This window comes from Aphis gossypii, chromosome 2, assembly GCF_020184175.1.
Source record: "Aphis gossypii isolate Hap1 chromosome 2, ASM2018417v2, whole genome shotgun sequence".
NCBI classification, from domain to species: Eukaryota; Metazoa; Arthropoda; class Insecta; order Hemiptera; family Aphididae; genus Aphis; species Aphis gossypii.
The window spans coordinates 41,387,735-41,407,749 of record NC_065531.1 but is presented as its reverse complement, the minus strand read 5'-3'; the positions used below and the strand labels follow the sequence as shown (position 1 = coordinate 41,407,749).

Below are 20,015 nucleotides of genomic sequence, written 5' to 3'. Positions count from 1 at the left end.
CGGAAACAAAAAGCATGTAAATATAAAACAAGTGTATAACACCATTAACATCTGTATAGATACATGTTATAATAATGGCATTATTTAAAAACTAGTTTTTTTCGTTAAAAACTATATGAATAGCAAAACTAAATGTTTTTTTTTGTTAAATAAATGCACACAATAAAAATATTCTTCAATCTGTATAATATCGCTCGTTATGATAATTTTACAGTTTAACACAACAGGTAATTTATAATCACAATTACACAATACATAACACTTGTGTCAAATTGTTATTCAAATGTTTTTTTTTTGTTTAGACAAAATGTTTTAAAAAATATTTTTTGTCCCCATTAAAAATAAATCGTAATTATAACACAATCATTTTCAACACAAAATCAATTAATATATAATATTATTATTGTACCATGATAATATAAAATGTCAATAAATGCAATAAATGATCAAAATAAAAGTTTAGTCATACAAAATCAAATTTAATTTTACCTTTATAACTTTATTGAAAAGAAGTACAATTTATACTATTACTGTACTAGAATAAATTCTATAATTACAATTAATTACATAATACGATATTTAATATCTAAAACACATCAATATAAACTAAAATTTAATGTAATAATATATAGTTATTTATGTATACATATTACATATTAAATATTATCATAGTACCTATAATATTTATTAATAATGTTAAAAAAAAAGTGCGAAGGTAAATGCTCTGCAGTTATACAGTATGTGCGATATAGTCGAGAGCACTTCATAATTGAGTAAGTTATTGTAATGTGAGTGCTAAATAAGAATATTCAATTATAATGATGAATCATACGAGAAACAATTCTGATCAAAAAATAGATATATTAGATAAGTCTTAGCATGTACAACTTAAACTAAGTACAGATTTCATGACATATATTTTTAATAGTGCTATTTAAGTTATTGTTCAATTCTTTTATATTTTCGAAAACATTACACTTAAAATATAATAAATGCAACATTATTATTATAATAGTATATATTTATACTATAGTAGATTGATGAATGTATTGTTTTTACAAACGATAATATTTTTCGGTTACAAACCTTGAAAATAACTATTTTAAAAATGTATCAAATCCGAAAAAATTTGCCCAATTAATCAGAACAATTCGTTTTGATATATCATAATTTTTTGATAAAAATGGTTGCAATATTAGGATATTAATTTTTTTATACTTACAAAAATGTAGAAATGGTGGTATAATCTACTCTCACATATACGAGGACAGAACGTTTTCTACAGCTCCTTTACATTCTTAAAATTAGACACGGCGTGTTAAATAGGCAATTTAGGTACACCTCAGTCCAGGATTAAATTATATATTGCAGGGGTAGTCAGCGAGAAGAACTTGCGAGCCACCCAATATATAAATAAATATGGAAGAGCCGAAATGGATAAAAAAATTATACTCGTATTATTGTATAATTATTTTATATAAATATAACAAATAGTTAAATAATTGAAAATAAAAAATAAAAATAAATACATATTTAAATATTATATCAAGAACACTATATTTTTTTATAATTTTTTCCTATAAATTGTAATTTAATAAAATATTATACTTTTTTAAATACATAAATTCATATTAAAATGTTACGATAAAATGCGAGCTGCAGTTTTGCCATCCTTGTTATATTGTAAGCATAAATCAGCATAGATTTTAATATTCGTACAACTACAATAAAAATAATGAATGGCTTGAAATTTAATTTTAAATTCTGTCCAAATTGCCTGTTGCAGGAGCGGATTCAAGAGAGAGGGGCAAAGAGCGATAAACCCCCTCCACACACACACACATACATACAAATTACACACAGACTCTAATGAATTCTAAGATGTCTATTTTTGGCAGCCAATAAAATGTATTTTCTTGCTACGGCCTTGTCCGTTTTTATCGGTCGTCGTCAAAAAGTTAATCTAATCTAATGGAACATTTAAACTTATTTGACGCAATAAAATATATGGTTACTTGTAGTGTAGCACCTTCCTATTTTATTAATGGCTATATTTATTAACCTAACCTAATTATAGTAAAAATATAAATCTAGTTAACAAATAGGCTCGATACAATACGCACACAATCGCTGTAATCGTCGATAGTCAACATCAAACGTAATATAAGCATAAAAGAGCTGAACAATTTAATTAAATTTTTAATAATAATATAAAATTTCTAAAAAATAGAAATTAATGACGATATTAAAATCCCAAAAATAATCAAACAAATAACTACTATATGAACCAATCCACCAATTAAAAACCCCAAAAGATTATTTTCGTATCGTATTATATATTCCCTTTTTAGATGACTTAACCTGAAACCTTGAGTACAGATTTGATGAAAAATCAGTGTCAGTGTTTGATTTAAATATAATTTTTTCACCTTTTATTCATAAAAAGAAGGTTTTTAAAAATCAAAAAGATGTCTAAAATAAAAGTAACAATATAATGGCATAATTTTGTCATTTAATAATTGTATATTTGAATTTATCTGAAGATTTTGCAGAAAAATATTTTAAAGAAGAGCTTCAATTTTACGATACTTATTTGACAAATAAAAAAGAATTCCAAATAAATATTTAAAAGCTTTTGAAAGATGTGATACCGATACTTTCTCAATTATTTATAATTTTTTCATACACTCTAATATTTTATATTTCGTTTAAAATTAATTTTACCTAACAAGATTAGGTATGACTCACCTTTTGTTTATTTAATTGTACTGACTAACCTTTGAATAATAATATTTAACTATTAACTTACATTGTATTTACATTGTTTTTATAAAATTTAGGCTGAAATTTTATTTAAGACCCCCCCCCCCCTCCTAATAAATATATTCTAAATCTAGCGCTTAGTCATTGGTATAGCGTAATGTTTGGTCGCTGTCACTGAATTATTGTGCTGTGATCAAGCAAACTGGGTAATGACTATCTGATTTTTTAGCAACAAAGCCATATACCACAATTTGTTCAAAAGAAAATACTTTCATACTTTCAAATCTTCGAAAAAATAATTGAAATTCGATTCAAACACACAGATTTAACAATATTTTAAACGCATCATTATACTATAATAGTTATAATAAAAAAATTATTTACTTATTTGTAGAGAGCAAGAATTTACTTAAAAATAATTAAAAATAATATCTAAACAATTTCATAGGATAAATACTAAACTTAAACATACATATAATTTACTTTTTTCTTATAGTCCTTAATATTTACAATATTATAAATATTAAGTATAATACATCAAAATATATTCATCATCGTGTGTTAAACAAATCCAATTCTGTACTGCGTCTAAAAAATAAAACAATTAATCGTTTGATCATTTTAAAATTTGTTCAAAAATAAATTAATTTTTTAACCGAATTTCTTTTCTCAGTTCAGCTGTACTTAATGCCAGTTTTCGGCCCATTTGGATTTCTAAATCTTTCTTTTGTTTAATTCTTTTTATTTTATTTTCTTCTTCTTCAATTTCTTTTTTAATATTGCACAATCGTTTTCTTTCAGCTTCTTTAACTCTATAAATATTTTAATTATATTTTAAAAAAAAAATGTATAGTTTAATATAATATATTATGATATTTTAAAAAAATTAACAAGAAACGATTTTAAAACAAATAAGGTTTATGTGATTTTTAAAAATATATATATTAATATAATACGTTTTATGAATTAGAAAGATCAACTCAATACGTATACATAGTACAAAATGTAATTAAAATTTGAATATTCATTATCTGACTGATAAATGATAATGTATTCACTTTTAAAAATGTCATAGTTTTTTTTTTCTGTGAAGTAAAAATCTAGGTACAGATTGAATAAATATGTATTACATGTAAATATTGTTGATAATTATGCATTGATTTTAAAATCTTAATCAGTAACATCGTATATAATACATAAATGTTATTTATTAATCGGTAAGAGGAAAAATATGAACATTATACTCACAAATTGATAATATTTCTCATAATTTAGAAGCATTAAATTAGATCAATTACAAAACATGTAATAATGAATGAAAAAAATTTTCACAACATATAATTTTAATGTCAAATCATAATTTATATGCATATTTTGAATAGAATATAAATATACCTATTATTATTGTATTAAAATAAGTGAACCTAATTCTAGTAATCAAGAAAATGAAAAATAACGGTATTTAGTTCATACCTAAACCAATTAGCATGTTTAGGTACTAATGAAATGTGATCTACACAAAGAAATAAGTAAAAGATACATATTTTTAAGAGAAAGTTGTTGAAAAATATACGGACCAGTTAAAAACGAACTTAAAAATAAGAAAAAATAGTTGTTTTTGATATGTGCCATAAAAGAAACTTATAATACCATATATTGATAAAATTCAAATTACTATAGAGCTGAAATGTTTTGATCAACTATATAGGAAAATACAATCGATTGGCCTAAGTTCTGAGTATAAAATTGACAGCGATTCAAGTAAATACTTAAAATATTTTTTTGGATTACCGTTTCTGCGTCCTGACGAAGTGATCGACTGTTTCACAGATGATTTAATATCTGTTAAACCGTTAGATGAAAAAATAGATATATTCACTGATTATATATTAGATACATATATTCTACCGGAATCTAGTTTTCCACCTTCATTATGGGCAGAATACTCAGCTACAACCATACGAACTACTAATAGTTGTGAATCTTTTCATTCGAAATTGAACGCGATGTTTTATAATGCCCATCGAAACATTTTTCAATTTATAGATACTCTGAAGAGGTTACAAACTGATATTTATATAAAACAACGTAGCACTCACTTAAAGAACCGTACAACATCAATAATTAATAAAGAACAATTTTTAAAACAAGCAATGGCAGATTTTCAATCAAAAAAAAATTAGTAGATTCGAATTCATAAAAACGTTATCTTTTAAATTTTTACCAGTACCGTAATACTTTTTATACTACAATTTATATTTTTTAATATTTTTATATAGTTACAATTATACAGTTTTTTTTACTACAGTTTATATTTATATATTTTTTAATATTTTTATACATATACAATTACAAATGTAATAATTAATATAAAAAGCAAAAACAATATTTTTAACCTACCTGTAGTAGTAATTATGTAAATATTATTACAGACAGTCCTAAGTCTGTATAAAAATGGGAAGGGAAATATTGTTTAGTTTTTAAAATATACGAGACGTATTTGCTATGTAGTACTTATGCACAAAAAAAAAATTGGGACGCAACTAGTATGAACCCGAAAAATAACCGGGACGCAATTAGTATGACCCCAAAAAATACTTGGGACGCAATTCGGAAGGAATTGTTGCCGCGGGACGCAATTAGTATGCAGCCAAAATTAAATATTGTACCTATAAAAAAGGTCAAATTAAACAACTGGTGTATGTTTCAAGATTCTACGACTAATAATTTTTAACAAAAACAAAAATCTAAAATTATTTGATTGTCAAAAAAATTGATTTTTGTCAAAAACTAGTTTTGCTTAAACTTCCCGTATTTTCATTACTTTTTTTTTGTTTTTTCCGATGTTGTTTGATAACTGCTGGAAAGTTCTTACTTTTAATGCACTAAGAATATTCAATTTGCCATCGAAAACTAACCCTGAAGTTTTAAATTGAAACATTATTTCGACAAGTTATGGTATACGCACAGACACACAAAAATTAACACACAGATCATTGTAAAATTAATACATTCCTCACTCTGTATAGAATCTAAAAGACAACCTACATATTACACATTGTACGTTTTACTCAATTTTTTAGGCACCTGTTTATTTTAATTATTACATTTTCATGACTTATTATAGAACTTTCAATATTTTTTACATAAATATAGATAAAAATTATTATTCATATTTTAGAAAAAATCACCTTTGTATTTTAGCAGAATGTTCTATAACCCTACGTTTATTTTCAATCTCAGCTCTGAGTTTTTTATTATCAGTGTACAGAGCTGCATTTTCTTTAGCTCTTCTTAATTGCTCATATTGCATTAACATTATACGATCTTGCCATCTTTGCATTCCATCCTCAAGTTCTCTAGCTACTCTATGAACTTGACCCATGTGTTGTTCCCTCTGCAAACTAATTAAATTATGTATAACATAAATATACAAGCATTTTTATAAATTTGTTATACATTGTTGTCAAATCAACATAATTAATCAGTTATATCTATATTTTATATTATATATTTCAACTGAAGTGCACTTAACCTTATTAATAATATATAATATTCACTATGATAGGTGTGTTTTGTTATTAATTAATTTAAACATAATAATTATTGTACACGAGTATTTTCATTTTAAACGATTTCGTTAAATATATGATGATCTTTATAATAATACCTATATAATATAATTATAATTATACAATGTAAATTAAACCGTCTCCCAAATGCGTCCCGCTAATTATATTGTACATTTTTAATAACCCAAATTCGTCCGCAATATTATTGCTGATAATATACTATATTGGTACCTATTATAAACCTATACCATTCGTAACTATAACATTAATCTTTGACAACTACGCACAGTATAATATATAGTAATGTGTATGCAATTAACAGTTTTATTAAAATATTAATATTTACATTTTATAATAATTTCTAGATTCAATTATGTAAGAATCACTGCATGAAAATTTTAACCAAAAATAAATAAGTAAATAGTATAAAAATATAAATTTTAGGTAAAAATTATTACACTCACCCAAAGTTTAAAAAAAAAATTATAATAAATTATAATAAAAAAATCAAATATTTGGGGTTGAAAGTCAGTTCACTTCCTCGTAGTGCACCCAGGGTAACTCTAAATCTGAGGTCGGGAACCCGCGGCCCGTGAAGCGATTTTATGCAGTCGGCAATCAACATTTATAATTAGAATAAATTATGGAATACCACATTATGTATTTATGTTAGTTGATAAACTGTAAATAAAATAAAATGTATGGCCTGTGAAAATTTTATTTTTATTTTTTGGCCCCTGACACCAAAAAGGTTTCTGACCTCTGCTCTAAATAAACTGGAATATACTTGAGCTACGACAAAATATGGCCTTCTTTTCTTGGGACGCACTCGGGCAGTACCGTATTCTGGAACCGCTCGGAATTTTAAATGAAGGGTTATTACGAAACGCACTCGTATTTTTTCAACCTTTCAACCTCCTGTATTGATAGTTATAATATAACATATAACATATATATTATATTATTATATATAATAGGTATATATTAGATTAATAAAAAGTTTTAAAAATGTTTTTCTTTCGATAAATGTTTATGACTCGCATAGGCATAGTAAACTATTCAATTTAATTGGTCCACTTGAAGGTTCTTCAGCCTAGCATGCCGAATTAAAAATTTCTTGGTCCAGCTACACTTAAAAGTTAGAAGCCAATTCGTAATAATTTATTACCACAAAATCAGAATTTTTAACGTAAGTCTTAACCCCCAAATAATTTTTTTTCATATGGATTATCAAGGTTGACGTGTTATTTAAAAATTGTTTGATCATCTGAAGACTTGAAATCAATTATGGGCAGAGGTCCAAAAAAAAAAATTGAGTTAGACTCGAAAAACCGAGCTATGTGCCATCACCAAAAACCTATAAAAAGGGCTATGTGCCACGACATAATATTGGTGTACAAAAAGTCCAAACAAATGTCGTGAGAACTATATGCCGTGGGTATAACCTAAAACATTGAATAACTCAAAAACAACTTTTTGATACTTAGCCCATTATTGCTTTCAAGTCTTCGTCTATTGTATTAAAATATATAAATACAGTGAAACTTCCATGTAACAAAATTTTCTGTTAAACAAATTATTTTTGAGAACCATGACCTTCATTGTTAATCATGCGTTAATTCTATTTAACGAATTCCTCTATAATACGATTTTTTTTTGTTCACCATGAAAAGATTTCGTTTTATGGAAGTTTCACTGAATATAATATTAACCTATATTAGTGTTATATAGTTCATTAAGTTGTTATTGTTGTTTAGTGTATGTTCACTGTGTTCTAAAGAAACATTTCAATATAAAATATTTTTATTAATTTTACTCCACATCTTGTTTCACACACATGCAGTGACGTATTTAGGAGGGCAGGGGGGCTTGGGCCCCGTGGTGTAAATTTTTAGAACATTTTGATATAATACGTTACATGGGTTATTTAGGTGATAAAAAAAGTAATGGCACTCAGAGGATCGGGTGCAAAATTCCGAAATACGTCTCTGCACACATGTACATTACATCAAAAATCTATGTTGTATCAAATATACTGTTAAAATATAATATAAACTATACAATATTCATATTACATTTTGATATAAAATATTATGTAATAAATACCAGTATAATATAATTATACTATGCGTGTAGATTTACAATTTGATAAGTACTTATAGCCTATAGGTAGATCTAGGTACTTTATAAATTTAAATACAATAGACGAACAAAACAATTTTAAATAACCTTTCGTCAACCATAGATACACCTTAAAGAAAAAAAATAATTTAGGGGTTAAGGCCCAAATTATAAATTCTGATTTTGTGGTTACAAATTATTGCGAATTGGTTACTAATTTTTAGTGTGGTTTTACTTTTAAATTTTGGATTCGGAGAACCAGGACTTGTCACTTGATACTTTGAGTTTTACATGCCTGATCTAGCACATACATTTTATATCTATTGAGAGTATTACAGATATGACTTAAAAAAAAATTGAGCTATTGACGAGTTATATCTTTTTTTGATTAGTTATGAAGACATACCTTAATAGTTACTGATAGACTTTGAAATTAAAATTTATTTTTATGTTGTTTTCTTATTTTATTATTAACAATTTACATACGTAAGCGGTATAATTCTTTATTATTAACAAAATATATTTTCAACAATCCTATTGCTTCTTATGTTTTTTTAATAACCTTAAAGTATAGGTTAATTAACAAGTACCTAATAACTATTTAATTTTTTTTCACAATCTTTATAAAATCACCTTTGACAAAGAAAAGGTAGACCTATACTTTTTGGCAACATATTGTTCATACTTACCATGAAAAAAATGTCACTTACCTTTTATTAGCTAATTCTCGCATACGCATGGACATTTTATCTAAATGATTTTGAAAAGCCTTGCGTTCTTTTGCTTGACACTCGTCGAATTTGCGACGGATTGTATCATCATGACGTGCTTGAATTCGCTCTAATTGCACAGCATGTCGCAATTCTTCCAAACGATTTGACGAAATAATTCTCTATAAATATAAGAACAATATGTATTCATCATATGACCACATCATAAAATATTATGTAAATTTAATTTTACAGAAATATCAAATTTGAGTTCATTAAAACCAATTTTCTGTTAAGCTTAAATATTAGAGTTATTTGATCCATTATTAAATTGAAAATTGAAAAAAAAAATGTCTGTATTTGTATACTATAATTTTATGGTTTTTTTTAATTTTTAAGCAAGTTATTAACATTTTTAAATTGCAATATTACACATAATATAGATACTTATTACTCGTTATAAATTTAATTATTATAAAAAAAACCTTAAAAGCACGCCAAACCACTAGTAATTTATTAATAAAAATGAATCTTAAAATTACGGAGACAATAATTATGGCGTACATCATCTTACTAAATTATAGTGAGATAATTGATATCAATAAAAAAACACTACAGCAGTACTCTTCTCTTCTATGTACGATGCAATTTTGGAAATTCTAATGCAAAAATACTGTTCTCATATATGTTTCCCCAACGCTAAACTGCATATTTATATTAAACAAATAATAATCTTAATCTTTAATTTTAATTTAAGAAAAAAAAAACGTTTTTACCTCATTAAACAGTTATTTAGTCTTCTTAAGTTCAAAAAATTAATTTACTCAAAAATTTAACCTATATATTATATTGTATATACTATATATACCTATATAATAACACAAAATTGGTGTTATTAAACTCTAATTTGATATCTATTTAGTATGTTGTATGTTTGTAAGACGGATACAAATTGATCATGTAGGTAAAACTATGTGGCGTCTTCTAATCTTCTAAGTAATAATAAAACATGATAGTAATAGATGATAAATAATAAGTTATTCAAATTTACAAATATTTTTATATTACCTATAGCTATAATAACATAATAAAATACTAAAAATAAGTGAAAAGTTAAAACACAACTACTTATATGAATATCAAGCTTTTATAATTATTGTTTCGAATTTTAAGTGACAGTTTATGCTGATATCGTAAATGTATACAATAATTATATAAATTAGCTCATGCCTCATATTCACGATTTCATTTGATTTTTAAGATTCAATCTCATCAATAGATTTAATAAGTTGCGTTATAAAAACAAGTACAGTTTTCTGTACTAATTTTACATATTATAATTTTGAAAAAAAAATATTAAAATATATAAACAGTAAAAAAATTTATCGATATTCTTGAAAACGGCTTTCGAATGTACAAAAATTACTTCTTGACTTATTTGAAGTGATTTGTTTCTTATTTCATCCGCTTTTTTCTGTTTCAAAAGATTTATGTCATGCAATCTTTTTTTGTGTTGAAGAGCGTTCATTTGTTCATAAAAATTATTGTCACTCACGATTTTATGCTTCCTGAACTCTGTATCTTGTTTTAATGCGTTTTCAAACAACTATAAAATATATACAAGTATGGTACTTAATTAACCAATTATAACGAAATATTATCTCAAAAATGTTAGATTGTATTTATTTTTTTTTAAGTAAAGCGAGTTAATGTTTACAATAATAGTTTTATCTTGGTAGATAAATAAGGGCCAAAGTAGATGGAGTATTATTTAAAAATAACCTCATTATATTTTATAATTAACATAATTTACGGTAGATGATTAAACGCATAATAACTTTGAAATAATTGATTGAATAATATACATTTTAAGTGTTGTAATATACCAGATGATCTGTTTAATATAAGATACACATTACTTCAAAAAATATGAAAATGTGCATAAAAATTATTTTTTACGTCGTTAAAAACGTATTTTTTATCGTTATAATTTTTAAAATTTTAATTATTTTAATAATAACATGCATTTTACACTCCTTATTTTAAATAAGAATATTTTGGACATATATATATATCAAATTTTGAATGAGAAATTTATGAATTAAAAAAAATTTAATAAAATTAATCAAGTAGGTATTTAAAGTTTTGATGAACGGAACGGTTTAATGCTGTACCCCTAACCATAAAAATTTTGATCTACTATTCTAATTATCAAAACTTATAAGTAACTTGATCGAAATTCTATTTTTATGTATCACAGTAATTAAGAGAATATAACTTTAAAATTTGTAAAAACATATATTTTCCAAAAATTATGATTTGTAAAAAAAACTTACGTAAATATTTTCAAAAACGTAAGGTGTGTTTTGAAATATTGAACACTACGTTAAATGATCTTCATTCAATCCTTTTATACCCTATAATATTATACCTTATACACCTACTACCTACATTTATGTACCTAATTAAAACCTTTTGGTTTACATTTTTAAAATCCCATCACAAGTTTCGATTTATTACCTACATTGTTACTTATTTTTTATAATTTCACAAGAAAATGAAGATAACCGTTGAAAACTAAATTTAAAAATAAATCCATAATAAAATATGTAAGATTAATTTATATTTATACATATTAGTGTATCACGTATATATAGATTGAAAATTAAGTATTAAAGTTGAATTATAGACTATAATAGTATAAAGTGTCATCAAGGTCGTAACTGTAAGGAGGGCCCAGGGGTCCGGACCCCTCCCCCTCCCAAGAATTTTTAAAAGTAGAAAATATATTATTTTATATTTTTAATGTACAAATGAAAAGTTTTTAGTATCTATATATTTGAAAACATGTTGGACCTCCCCCCCCCGAATTTTTTTTTCAGTTATGGCCTTGAGTGTCATAAGAGCAAATTTTTTAGATTTATTTTCATAATATCGCTAAACAAATAACATATTATAGATAGAATGTACAAAGGGCATATTTTATACATTATTTTATGCCATGTAAGCTGAATGAGTAGTACTTATCTGTAACCTATAAGAAAAGTGAATATGAATGAAAACTACAATACAACTGATCCAAATACATAAACATATAATATATATAGAACGGGAATAATAAAATTATATAACAGAATACATACCTATTATGTTTAATAACATTGATATTAATATGTAATTTATTATACCTTACGGTCTTCGATTTGTTGTTTAAGTTCATTAACTTTTTTGTCTTTTTGTATAATCTGTTCCTCCAGCTGTCTTTGGTTATTTTCAAATGCAACACGCAGTTCATCCAAACGCATATGTTTGACTCCATTTTCTACATTTCTTTTTGCCATTATAAAATTTTGCCATTTTTGCTTTTGTTCTTTAGTTAATCGTTTTTCTTCTTCGCGCATTTGTTCCCAGAATATATTTACCCTATGCGCTAAATCCTCTCCATACTGTCTTTCTTCACGTTTTCGCCTCATACTGTCCAAAATTTTTCGGTCTTGGTCTGGTATATGAATACCACTGATGTCCATTAAACTTCTGAAATCACAATAATTACCTAGTCATCATAGATAACTTATACATTTCATATAGATTAACAAATGTAATCTTTAGAAAAGTTCATTTAAGTTGTAATTGTGAGTGTTTACGTGTCGTAGATGGCGTCAAAATTTATTTTAGTAGTGTTTGAACTTTTTATTCAAATATAATACACCTATATTACATATAGTAGAATTTACACACTCCCCTAGTTGTAGTTATCAATCTTTGTTTATAGTATAAAATATGAATTAGAACCCAATGAAATCAAATTTTGTAGAAATCTTTATTAATTAATATATATTTTCGCATAAATACGGTTAATGGTTGAAACATCCACCCCTAAAAGTGTATATGTGTGTGTGTGTATGTGTATAATCGTAAGAATAATCGTACAAATTGAGATATTTGAGTATAATATAAGTTAAACTACGAGAAGCTTAAAACATTGAATATTCCGTTTATTGATTATAAGTGGTTATTTCACTCACCTAATAAATATTTACATCGTAATACGATACGTCAGTATTAACTAAAAGCTATAATATCTTAAAATAATAATATAATAATACATAACAATTAACAAACATTTTATATAATATTATAATAAATAATAATTGCATTATTTTAAGCAAAACTATAATTTAGTATGTATTTTTATACTACAAATAAAAAGTCTTATTATTATAAAAAAGTTAGTTATTGAAAAATTGTAAAATAATAATAATATTTCAATTACTATTGTCGTTCGGGTCTACTAAGTTAGATTACTATTCGATAGTGCTCATCACTAATAGATATTCGTTTTGTAGCAAATTACGAAGGTATCTTTATTTCGGTGCAAATAACAAACTCCCATACTATTTTTTTTCAAGAAAAATTAAGAAAATAAAATTACATAACTTATTAAAAATATAAAATACTACGATGTGTCGATGTTCTTGTAAAAAAATAATTTTTCAGATCAAAATTACCATTATTTTTAGTCTATATATATAAAGAGTTTAACAACTTTAAAGACTATTTATAACTTCGATGATCTCTGATTTGTTAGATTCGTCTCCACCCCAAATAGCAGAATAACAATTAAAATAAACGTGTAAATTCTATACCTTATAACATATTGTACGGCACTTTTGCAGGTTTCCAATGTAACTCAAGATAAATAAATAAATAAATAGATAGGATTAAAAACTTTTTTGACATCATTGATTTTGGCAACGATTAGATCGAAAAATAATATCGCGCTTGCACTTGTTTCGTTAGGCAATGCAGCTACGTAGTTGAATGGTGGCCGAAAAAATTAATTGCGTCCCGAAATAAAAAAAACTAATAATTGGGTACCTACATAAATCTAAATTACTATATAAATTGGCAATTGCGTCCGGTTTTATTTGGTTTTGTCAAATTTAAGTCTGATTTTGAAAACGCAAACCACTCATTATTACTAATCGTGCATAAGCGCGTGGCCATCAGTTCAAATGAAAAAATGCAGGTTTCATTTAGGTCAAAATTGGTGAAAGAAAATTTAAACGGTTGGTATAAGTTAAGAATTCAAAAAAATTCAGATATAATTGCATTTTCTTAAAATATTTTGTTGGTCTCCCATTTTTAAAATCAGATGAATTGAATGATTATTTTACTCATTTTCATTTTGTGCAGCGGGTCGAACAGCTCATTCCGTACTCAAGTAGTCAAAATGCCGTTGAACATAAAAATAAATGTAACTTCAACTTGCAACCTTTCGAGAAATTCTGCGAGGGCCAAAGTGTTGCAACAAAGCAGATAAATAGTTTGGGATGAGTGTACGATGACACATAAAAAATCTTTGGAAGCATTAGGCCACACGTTATAAGATTTACAAAAAAACCAATGCCGATTTCGTGGTGTAATGATTTAATTGGCAGGTGGTATACCTGTAATATCACGATCAACACCAGCCGACGAAATTAACGCATGTTTTAAGCCATCCGTTTTTATGAAAATACGTAAAAACGCTCAAATTAAATATGAACATGAGAGTTAAATTTTAGAACGACCAATCTAGAGAAATGTTTTCCAAACAATTGCTCGATGTTGATAATAGCAAAATACCTGTTGACTCATTGTTTGGATACATTACATTTCCTACCAATTCTTGTCACTTTACTGAATCAAAGATAATAATTATGCAATGGCATCCGACTTGCGGTGAAGAAATTAATAAATAGCATTATCATTTATCGAAACCATACTTTTTAAAGGGAAGTACCAAGACGAAAACGTTTTGATTCCACGGATTCTTTTAATTCCGGAAGACATAAAACGGTTACAATTTCCAGTGCGAACAATTAAATAATTAATTATATTTTAATATTTAATTTTCTTTTAAATTTTTGACAAGCATTTATAGTTTTTTATGTAAGTAATATAAATTTTTATAGGCACTATTCGTATACCTACATGCCATATTATCATAAAATTCTTTTAGATCACTATTAATAATGATCATACATCAATAGTAATTGTAACAAAATCAATAAATTACATAAGAATAGCTGAAAATCTTCGTATTTTACATAGTAAATTTTTTCAAAAATAATTAATGGTTACCTCTATTATAAAAAGTAGAAAACTAAAATATTTACCTTGCGTTTCCAGATTTTGAACGTTTTTGAATAGGTCTCTGCTTATTAGTCTTGGTATCTGGTTCACATCTTTCGAGAATTGCAATCCGATCAACTTCTTTACACAATTCTTTTAAATCCATTAAGTCATTAATGCTTTTTGATTTTTTACAACGGCGTTTTCGTCTTTTTGTTACATTATGGCGTACGTTTCTGTATTATAAATTTATAAATATTATAGATTTCTATGTATTAATAAGCGGGAGACTTAAATTAGATTTTTGAATGAGCTATATTATATAATGCTTATTCGTCCTATTCAAATGACTTCGTTTAAACATTACCTACTATAGTTATCAAAGTGACTAAATAATCATATTCATAATGAAAATAAAAAATATTTACTTAAATGTATATTTTTTTTAGTTTTGGGGAGAGAAAATTCAAGTTACGAAAAAATATTTGGGTTAAAGTTGTCTAGTGATTTATATTTATAAACTACTCGTATGATGTTATGAATATGGATTATTAATAATAATTCATTATATTGTCTAATTTCTACACTTGATATAACTATATATACTATATATCAGAAGAAAAAATTAACTATAGCTCCCAAAGTTCGCATATAGAGTAAGAATAGGCTGGGTCGCCGCAACAAATATTGGAGCCCTGGGCAAAACCACATCTGCTAATTTTTTTTTTTATTTTTTTTTCTATACATACAATGAAATGCATAAGCAAAGAAATATATCTACTCCTTTAAGCCTAAGCTTGTGATGGAAAAAACAAAAAAATAAAAGAAATTTCTTAAATAGGTACATTCTTTCACAAAAAGAAACAAAATATCTCAATAAGTATACATTAAATAAAATATAAAATAAATAAAAATAAGAATAAGAATACAAAATCAGTCATATTAGACTGACCAGTTAAAGTTTACAATACAATACAATAATATATAAATAATGTATACGAGAAACATTAAACATCATAAAAATAAATATATACGAGAGAAACGTAGCAAGATTCAAAATTCGTTCTTTAAAATTTCGTAGTTAGTATTAATAATATTCATAAACAAATCAGATAAAATAAAAATCATAATCACTGAAAACACTGGAATGCGGACTCTTATTTAAGGAGTAATTAATTCTACAAATAGCCATTTATAGACGACTTTTTTCTCATGAACTAGACCTCCATGAATATTTTTTTTGTATAATGTCGGCATCTGATTAAAATAGGTAGAACCTAAATAGTCAATAATGGATTGACCATAGGATTCATTCGTATATTTTACTGGCAAATTATAAGCTATAATATGTTCTCTTTAGTGTCTGTTATTGTTATTGTTATTTAGATGAATTAATTTCTTTATTGTAAATAGAATTGCAAACTTCTTGTATAGGTACCTTATTGGAAGAACATGTAATTTTATGTAATTCACTTTTGTTGAACCTACTAAAGATTTTCTATGTAGTACCTATTATTCTTAATATATTATTTTAAGAATAATACTACATATATAATAATCAATTACAATTTTTTTTTTAGATACAAAACTTTTATATAATAAAAATGACGAAGACTCTAATTTTATAAAAACGCCATGGTAAGATAGTTAAGATATTAAATTATTAATGATTAATAACTGAAAATTATATTTTTAATAGAATCATTAAAAAAGATTTCTTTTTCAATTTTCAGTTTTAAGTGATTAGATACCTATCTATACATTTTTAAATACCATTGAGGCGTTTTCTTTATAACAGGCACCCTAAACACCATAAATTCTAAATATATAATACATGTTAATGTTTTAAATAAATATTAAATAAGTAATCGTTATGTACCTATCTAGCTTTCTAGCTATAAGCACTCATACATCCAGATATTGTAATATTTATAAATAATCTTACAATTCTATAAATATTTATTAATACCTAACATTTAAGTAACTAATAATAATATGTTATAATTTATAACAAAAAAATTACTTTTCATCTTCATTTAATTTATTTTGAATAGACTTGGTACGTCGCATATTTGAAGCGATATTGTTTCGATAGGACGACATTTCTTTTCTCAGACATTGTTTTCTTTTTTTTCGTGTTGATGTATTATCAGTTATAGTTTCACAGTATAACAGTTTATTTCTTTCTTGCCTACATGCTTCGAGTTTTTCTACATGACGCATAGACATGCAATTACATGTAATAAATATAAAATAATAAATTAATAATACCTACCCTGGCAGTTAATGTCCTATAGAGCTATAGAATTGTAGACATAAAATCCGAACGAATTATTAATGTCACTGACCAATAATTCGTTAATTATTATTTAATATCAAAGACACGTTACACATTATAGAATTATAATTAACAGGAATATTTTTAATTTAATTTTAAATATTCAATATCCCCATAGGCAAAACTTGGACTCTTTTCACGTGTAGGTAAAAATAATTTTTGTAGCAAATAAACATAATATTAGGTACTAGTGTGTTATGCGTCTCAGAACAGCCTGCATTTAACTATAATATTATATTTAAGTTGGTGGGGGCAGTTGCCCACATTCGCCCCCGCCAAGTTACGCCTATGAATATCCCCATCACTTGTCATTTATTTTATTAAGAATTAATTTTTAAAATAAGTAGGTAGGCAACTATCTTACATTAATAACAAGTAATATTATGTACCTATCTATATAGGTAGGTATCTACCTATACTATAATAGTATAATAGTATGTAACTATACAGGCATATATCCACATATGTAAATATTGTGTAATCGAATACCTATAGCTAAAAACCTATAACTACCTATGTATTATAAGAAATTCACAAATTATTATTATTATTATCATAGGCGCAAATAGTGTTTGAGATTTGGGGGGGGGGGAGCTAAACAAAGTTTAGGAGGGCTTAGCCCCCCTTCTATTTGCGTCTATGATTATTATCTTAATTAACATATTAGTAATAAGATGGTAATAAAATGTACACCAATCGACCAATCCGTTTAAAATGCCTAATGTCGTAACCAAGCAAACTTAGAGGACCTAACAGAAACCCCGCCCATCGTAATGAGCTTTTATAACAACTTAATCAATAAGTATTAGATAAACTTAAAAAAAGCAAAATTCAATATTCTTACCTTTACTACAACTGTTCAAAAAGATCGTATAAAAATTAAATTTATTCATGTTCAATACGTTAGAAATATCCGTTCACGTTCATTTTTTTAAGGAACAATATGTACAAGTACTTAGGAATCTAACTGAATACCTACGTTAATTCAGTATCTAGTTCATTAAAATTACTAATAAATAAATATTTAAATGAAAACAGTGAATAAGGTATGAAATATGAGTTCATAAATAACAATATTCTTAAATGTAATTTTAATAGGTAACCTAAAATTCGTTTGATCCCTTAAAAATATAAAATGCATTGAAATTTACGTTCTAATGTACTAGGTATTTATTATAAGTGAGTGACGTTCGAATGTCATTTGAAAAACATGAACGAGACTTGTTCTTCTTAAACACTAGAGTACTAATAAAAATGATAAATCTAAATTCCAATAAGCAGCAGCTAGGGCGCTATGATCATAGTACTGCATCTGGAATCTTATTTTAATAATCTAAAGGTCCCCGTCCCTCTATTTGTTATAATAGTTATAACTCAATAATTGTATTTATGAGGTAAAGTACATGAACCTGAATTTTTTTTTTTTTTTACTATTGGATCTTCAGATTACAACCAACATAACAAATTTACTATGGATTGATCGATGACAATTGATAAAGATAAAACTAAAATATTATCATTATTGCAAAAAATGTACAAACATGTTGAAAATATAAAAGTTCAGATTCATTATAATCACATCATTTTTTTTTAGGTTTTTTCACTGTATTTCTTGTTATTTATTTAATAAATAATGGTTGAAAACCATCAATAGAAATCTAATTATTTATCTACAAAAAAAATAAAATAGGTACCTAACCACTAAATAGGTTTACTAATTAGATATTGTAATCATAATGTTATATTGTTGACTGTTATAAATTTTATTTTTACTATTTTTTTCAATAAAATACCCTTTAATTTCTTAAATTTTAAATATCTAGCCATATATTAAGAACCTAGATTAGATTTTTTAATTGTTAATACATTTTTTCATAAATGAACTAATTAGTAAAAACACATTTTTTGAATATTTGTTTCAATAATACTTACCTTGTCTAATTTTTTCGTGTTGTTGATAAACTGGATACGCTAACTTAATTGACACATCAAGGTCATTAGAAATGTCTGCAGCACTCTTGTACAATAATTCATTAGGCTATGAAAATGCTGAATATCAATACAGATACTAATACTAGCTATACCACTTGCCTTTATTTTAGCCTTGCGGCACGCTAACAGTGATCGCGGACTTGTCAGTATAAAAGGACTTAAATGTCCACATGTATCAAAATTTGTCAAATCCAACACATCTGAAGACGTTGATTCCGTAACACTGCTCCCCATTGTTAAGATATAATTTAAATTTTATGCTGGTAAAAATTAAATAGTGTTAGTAGAGCAATATCTATTCTGTAGGAATATTGGTGCCTGTTAGTACCAGGTAATGTTGAATCAATAACTTTGAGGTTAAAAAGTTACTAACAATACCAAATAGGAATGTACCTAAACAAG

General features: G+C 25.7%; 2 protein-coding genes across 5 annotated transcripts in view; both read right to left on the bottom strand.

Annotated features, from left to right (window-relative positions):
• The window catches only part of LOC114120430 (constitutive coactivator of PPAR-gamma-like protein 1 homolog), a 77,203-nt gene that overhangs the window by 6,728 nt on the left and 50,460 nt on the right, over positions 1 to 20,015 (bottom strand). The window lies entirely within an intron of this gene.
• LOC114120932 (golgin subfamily A member 6-like protein 22) lies at positions 196 to 19,879 on the bottom strand. 4 transcript variants are annotated; one of them, XM_027983039.2, is made up of 10 exons: positions 19,713 to 19,879; positions 19,554 to 19,659; positions 17,307 to 17,493; positions 15,328 to 15,519; positions 12,355 to 12,700; positions 10,593 to 10,772; positions 9,167 to 9,348; positions 5,955 to 6,167; positions 3,420 to 3,575; positions 315 to 3,351 (listed from the first exon to the last, which is right to left on the bottom strand). In XM_027983039.2, the coding sequence occupies exons 1-10, from the start codon at positions 19,845 to 19,847 to the stop codon at positions 3,315 to 3,317; spliced, it is 1,734 nt and encodes a 577-aa protein (XP_027838840.1). In that variant the 5' UTR covers positions 19,848 to 19,879; the 3' UTR covers positions 315 to 3,314. The 4 variants fall into 4 exon arrangements, with proteins under 4 accessions (XP_050055834.1, XP_027838855.1, XP_027838840.1 ...); XM_050199877.1 differs by lacking the exon at positions 5,955 to 6,167 and having other exon boundaries at positions 196 to 3,351; XM_027983054.2 differs by lacking the exon at positions 10,593 to 10,772 and having other exon boundaries at positions 310 to 3,351.

Bases quoted from the DNA above. Each gene is read 5' to 3' on its own strand.
- LOC114120932 (XM_027983039.2), bottom strand. From the start codon at position 19,847: ATGGGGAGCAGTGTTACGGAATCAACGTCTTCAGATGTGTTGGATTTG. The intron at 3,576-5,954 runs GTGATTTTTTCT...AAATATTTATAG, and splicing joins CATTCTGCTAAAATACAAAG to AGTTAAAGAAGCTGAAAGAA. The intron at 3,352-3,419 runs GTTAAAAAATTA...TTTATTTTTTAG, and splicing joins GAACTGAGAAAAGAAATTCG to ACGCAGTACAGAATTGGATT.